Below are 5,946 nucleotides of genomic sequence, written 5' to 3'. Positions count from 1 at the left end.
GTTGGCTGCACACCAGGCTTTGGCCACCAAACCCAGCACTGCCCCGATGCCCCCTGGGACGCAGTTATAAAGTCCCCGGCCCCACCCCTCCAGCCTAAGGTGCAAACCCATTGGCTCCAGTCCTGGAAGCCCAACCCCTTCCCAGAGCAGAGAGTTCAGGATTGGCTAGAAGGGATCTGAAATTTGCATATGAATCTTGCCCCCTCCTAAGCACCTGAGAAGTTAATTGCTGCAAAGACAGCAAGTTCCCACAGGTACTGGGCCAGGGCCCTGGGGACTGCTGGGGGTGGCAGTGGGGGGTTTGGGAGGAGGGTGTACAGGGGTGGTGGGCACTGACTTAGAGCCTCCCTCACTCCCTTTCCTGCAGGCTCAGAGACAAAGTGGTTGCAGGGGTGCAGCCTAGCATGTAGATTGATTTTTTTTTTTTTTTTTACCAGCACCCAAAATGTGTTACTGCCCTTTGCGTGTGGATTTGAGAGGTAGGGGTGGGTCCACCTCAGCCCTCCCCTGGGCAGCTCTGCCGCCCGGTGCTTCACCTTTTGCATCTGATAAATGGCTTACACGGATGGACGCCGGGGAGCGCCAGTGTGGGGCTTGGCATTGTTTTATCACTGTCATTGTCATCGTCGTTATCAGATGCAGAGGCTGGGATTCCCTAGGACCAAAGGGAGCTTGGGACGTCTGGCAGGTGGGGAAACTGAGGCCTGAGCGAGCGTCCAGGCTCTGGCACAGCAGGAGCAAGGGCTCCAAGCAGAGGAGGCTTGGGTTCCTAGGCTGCACCGTGCCCTGGCCATGTTGCCTTGGGGGCTCTTGTCCCCTCTCTCCGCCTACAGACAATGTGGTCAGCACCAGCCCTGGAGGAGATAATGGCGGACGCGCCCTGCTGGGCGGAGGCACACAGGTGCTAAATCCGGGTTTCCTCTCCCGCCCGGTGGCACTGCGGGTCTCAGGCAGGGTCCCTGGTGGGATCTGCTCCCCGGAGACCTCAGCAGGTGCATCGGCATCAGCCCAAGCATCTCAGGACACTAGACTGTGTGTGTGTCCCTGTCCCCGGAGAGCATGGCCGCTGGGACAGTGTCGTCTGTTCAGCTGGAAAAGGCCTGGTGGCCAACTGGGCTCCGCAGGAAGCCGTGGGTGGTCTCCCCAGCCTGCTTGTGCGCACAGCTGCGGTGTGGACAGAGCCAGCCTGAATCCTCCCGGAACCCCACGAGCGGGCAGAGCCGGCCTCCTGCTCAGAGCCCTGGGTCTCCCAGGCAATGCCAGCAGTAGGCCTGTGGCGCATTCAGACTAGAGTGTCAATGACTGACGAGCAGCAATGATTTGCCTCTTAGTCCACACAAAAGCTAAAATAAAGTGAGCCCCTGAGCGAGCAAGCGAGCAGGCGTTAAGGGTGTCGTCCGAGGCGGTGCCCAGGATGGGGCTAAGAGAGGTGGTATTTTCAGCCATGGAAACCAGGCCACCAAGGCTGGGCACGGCAGAGATGAAAGGGCCTGAGCCCTGGGCACCAGCTCTCTGCCAGCAGGGCCCCCACCCCTCCTAGCTTCCTGGAGAGGAGGAGACAGCAGAGAGGAAGCGGCGGGGCCCCGCCCCATCCCCATCACAGCAGGGCAGGTGCCCTGGGGGCGACAGGCGGGTGTGTGCCAGCCACACTGCTGACTCAGCCCCACCCCACCCCGGGGCCTCGCAGGCGCTGGGGGCTCTGGCGGCTGTGTCAGGGCTGCCCATGGCCTGCAGAAGTTGCGCCCAGGAGCAGGTGGCAGGGGTGGGGGGAGCATGGGAAGCCCCTTCGCTTTCCTTCTCTCCCAGAGCCCAACAAGGGAGGCCACGGAGGCGGCAGTGAGAGAAATGCATGTAGACGTCTTTATTGACGGGGAAAGAGACAACTGGTCACCCAGCGCACTCGCAGAGTGGACCCAGGGCCCCCGGAATGGCCTCAGCAGCGACCCCGGAGCGTCCCCCGCTCGGTGGGCTTCCATCGGCCCCACCCCCTGCCCGGTCCTCCCTGCCCCCAGCCCCTTCTCTGTGGAGTCCCAGTACCCGCCTCACGCCCTCCGCCCCAGGGAGCTCCTTTCTCCTTGGTTCAGCCCGGGTTGGATCCTGATCCGGTTATCGCAGGAGCTTGCAGATGGAGTTCCACAGAACCTTCTAGAAGGGAGGACCCGGATCCCTGCCCACCTACTCTGACCACTGCAGACCACGTAAACCTGTGTGCTGTGTTCCGTGGCTCAGTCTGAGGTCTCACCAGAGGCCACCAAAAACCCACGCCGGCAGAAGTAGCCCCCCAGCCAAAGGGGGCGGGGCAGGCTGGCTGCCTCCTGTCGATGCCCAGCAAGCCCGCCTGTCACGTCAGGGTGACCTCACCCGGGCTGTTAACCTCTGGGGCAGCCGTGTCTTCCCCTGTGGGAGGGGACACGGCTCAGCTACGTGCAGGTTGCTGGGAGAAGGCCTCCCGATTCCCCCCTCCTACTGCCTGCAGCAGGAAGGGGCGTAATTAAAGAGCATTAGAGGGAATTAACCCCGCCTTCAAGATAAGCTGACGCCTCCCACCCTCTTCCAACAGCTGGGCCCCTCCCTGGCTACATCTGGAAGCCAGCTCCGCTCAGATCCAGAACTAGGTACCAGAGATCCAGGAGCATCCGGGCTGGAGATTCCCCCGGGGCGCCTCCTGCCTTCCCCCCAGTCCTGGCCTCTTGCGCTCCCGTCCGGGCCTCCTGCTCACTTTGCCTCTCAGCGATCCTGAGCCGGAAGCCAGGACTCTCCTAATTAGAGGCTCAGCCAACGGTAACAAGCACCTGCTGAGCACGGAGTCGGGAATTAAAGGGTTTGCATTGCTTTTCTTTCTCCTGTTTGCCATCAGGCCCAGGTGCTGGGTTGTCCTGCGTCCGGGTACCTACACACAGGCGGAGGATGCTGGGGTCACAGCCTTGAGGGGCCCCCAGGGAGGAGACAGCTGGTCAAGCCAGGAGGACCCCCTGGGTCTCCCCTGCTGTGTTCCGAGAGCCAGAGCATCCTGGAGGCAGGGCCTCACTGAGACCCCACGGACCTTCTCCTGGTGCAAACCCAGAGTGTCTCTCCTCGCGCCCCCGGCAGGCGTCCACAGCGGCCGCGATTCAAGGTGAGGGCTGCCCGCCAAGGCCCCTCACAGCCTTTTTCGGACATGCTGGGGCTGCTGGTCTCTTTCCAGAACATCTGGGGGCTGCGGTCAGTCCGTCCCAGGTTGGGTGGGGCCAGCTCCAGAGTGCGGGCAGGGTGGTGCCCGTGTGCGCTGCAGCTCCAGTGCCCAAGGTGGCCAGCACACTTGCAGGCACTGGGCAGGCGGGAGGCGGGGAGAGCGCCAAGTGTCCCCCAGGAGGGCAGCGAGGACAGCTGGTGGGGGGCGCTCAGGGCTCCATGTGCCACCACTTGAAGGCGAAGGGCTTCCGGCGCACGTTGGTGCCGCAGTGGATCTCCCCGAGCAGCTCGTGGTAGGACAGGAAGTCGTCGATAAAGACACAGTGCAGGCCCAGCGGCTCCAGCAGCGCCCGCACCTTCTCCTCCAGGCAGCAGCGGCCGTCGATGATGGGGCCGTAGGGCTTGGGGATGCCCAGGTGCTTGCCCAGCACCACCATGTTCACCTGCGATAGAGAAGGCAAGGAGGAGGCTGCCTGGCTGTGGAGGCTCCGCCCCTACTGGGCTGCGGCTGCTGCCTCCCCCTCCCAGGGCCAGTGCCAGCCCCACCAGCATTCCTGGGCCCCCAGGTCTGAGCTCAGTAAGAACCAGAGCCTAGGCAAGCAAAGAAAGAGATGCATGGTTGCAAGAATCCGCAACCGCCAGAGCTGCAGGAGAAAACCTACACTTGGCAACCTTGTATCAGTCAAAGCCTCGCCTTTCTCCAACACCCTCTTCCATCTACTAGGAAATCCCGGCGTTGTAAGGACTTTGTTAGAACAAGAGATTTCACTGTCGCCTGCCAGGAACTTGTGCATTAAGTATGCACTCTGGACAAGGCCTACAGTGTGATGTCCTCACAAGTGTGGCGTGCTTGTGCAGTGCACACCTTGTTCGTCTGTTCTTGGCAGCCCTGATCATCGTTACTGTTTATTGAGCCCTGTACACACAGCCTCTAAATCTCACAACCTCCCTCTGGGGCTGGGCCACATGATCAAGGCCACATGGCCAAAGGCTGGGGAGACGAGGTCTGGAACTTGGATCTGACCCACGCTTTTACACCCTGCCCGAGTGGGGCCACGAGTGGGGCCACGTGTGGGGATGAGGCGCTGGGGGAGGGACTGAGAGCCCCTGGGCCGCTTAGTGCATCTTGGTGGTCCCGCTCCTTCCCGCCGTGGAGACCTGGCTTGGGCTCTAACTGGGCAGGGCGGTCTCCCCAGCACAGTGGGGGAGGGGGCTTCTGAGGGCATCTCAGCTCCAGACTGACAGCTGAGGTCAAAGGGCTGTCTTTGGGGCTCAAAGGGACTCTGGACCCCGTCCGGAGGGCGGTCCTGGGTTGTCTCCAGATGGGGTGAGCTGTCCGGGGACTTCTTGCCTTCAAACTCCCCACGCCCTGGCCCGCCACCCTCAGGTCTGCCCTGCAGGGCCGCCACGGTCGAGGCAGCTGCAGGGTCCCTGGGGGCCAGTGCCATGAGCTACCTCGTTGCCCGCTAGCGCTGGGGTGGGGGTGGGGGGGCAGGAGAGGAAGAGGAGCCAGGCCACGCCTCCGCTTCCTCCCTGGTGACGAGTCAGGAGGGTGGGGGCTGGGGCCCGCTCTGCAGCCTGCGCTCTGTCTGGGGGCCTCGGTTTCCCCGTCTGACGAGCAGGGAAGCCAGCTGAGCGCCCCCTAGGGGCCCTTGCAGCGAGAACGGACTGTGGAGATTCCCACGGCCAGGGTGGCTGTTGGGCGGGGCCGCTGCCCCAGGGAGGGCTGCCCAGGGTCGTGGGCTGTGGCCTTGGCCCTGCCCCACCCTCAGTGGGTCCCCGAGCGCTTTGCCGTCCAGCACAGCGGCCACCACCAGCCACGCACGGCTGCTCACACTCAGCTTCACGGTGAATGAAACGGACGCTTCCGTTATTAACCCACACGCGAGCGCCCCATGGTCACGTGGGCGACCATGTGGTCCACGGGGCCCTGACATCTCGCGGGAAGTGCGCGGTGTGAGAGGCCTAGCTTTCAGCCTTATGTGCAGCAAACCCAACTTCAGTGTCCGTTCCAGGGGTGCACAGTTGTCTGCCCCCTGGATCCAGACTCTTTTCCTTGTCCCAGGAAGTCCCGTGGCCGCACGGCTTTGCAGGCTCCCTCCAGGGCACCGTGGATTCTCCCAGCTACAGGTGCCCCTGGCATCCGGTGGGCAGAGGCCAGGGCTGCCATCAACGCCCTACCCGGCACCGGGGCCTCTGCCCCTGCCTCCAATCCCACCTGGGCCCCAGGATCACTTCCGACCTTTGGCTTCTCCCAGAAGAGGGATTTCAGCTACAGCGCCCCCCCCCCCCCCCCCGCAGCTGCCACTGCCTGGCTTCCCTTCCCGAGGGCGTAATGGGTGCTTGGGCCAGGCCTGCACCTGCACCGGCAGCATCTACGGCAGGTGAGATCACACCTGTTCACGCTCGCCAGCTGCCCCCCCGGGGAATGAAAGCCAGGAGGCCCTTCCTGTGCCACCCGCGCAGCTGCCCTGCCCCAGAGCTGCCTTGGGGAGACACACGGCGGGGGCGGGGGGGAGACAGCCGGGGTGGGGGTACAGTGTAGGCAGCCAAGACCGGAAAGGAAAAGCTGAAACATTCAGAACCCAGCTGTGCTTTGGGGGCAGGGGCTTCCCTGTGCCCCACGGTGTGTCCCTGCCCCGTACCCACTTGCTCCCAGACAGGTGCACCTGCCTCACTGTGATCAGCAAAAATGCCACGTGGGGGCAGGCGCTCAGCCCCCTCTCCCACCGTCCAGGAGCGCCGGGTTCAATCCCCTCCACAGGAATTCGCTCC

General features: G+C 63.4%; 1 protein-coding gene across 1 annotated transcript in view; it reads right to left on the bottom strand.

The window, feature by feature from the left end:
* Nucleotides 1-3,380: 3,380 nt before the first annotated feature.
* LOC133760575 (protein-arginine deiminase type-1-like) overlaps nucleotides 3,381-5,946 on the bottom strand; it is a 31,418-nt gene continuing 28,852 nt past the window's right edge. Inside the window, exon 16 of the mRNA XM_062193114.1 lies at nucleotides 3,381-3,614. Coding sequence (XP_062049098.1) covers nucleotides 3,381-3,614 — 234 coding nt within the window. The remainder of the gene's footprint in view (nucleotides 3,615-5,946) is intronic.

Source organism: Lepus europaeus, chromosome 5 (genome assembly GCF_033115175.1).
Source record: "Lepus europaeus isolate LE1 chromosome 5, mLepTim1.pri, whole genome shotgun sequence".
NCBI lineage: Eukaryota > Metazoa > Chordata > Mammalia > Lagomorpha > Leporidae > Lepus > Lepus europaeus.
The sequence above is the reverse complement of the archived record's forward strand: the minus strand, read 5'-3'. Positions and strand labels throughout refer to the sequence as shown.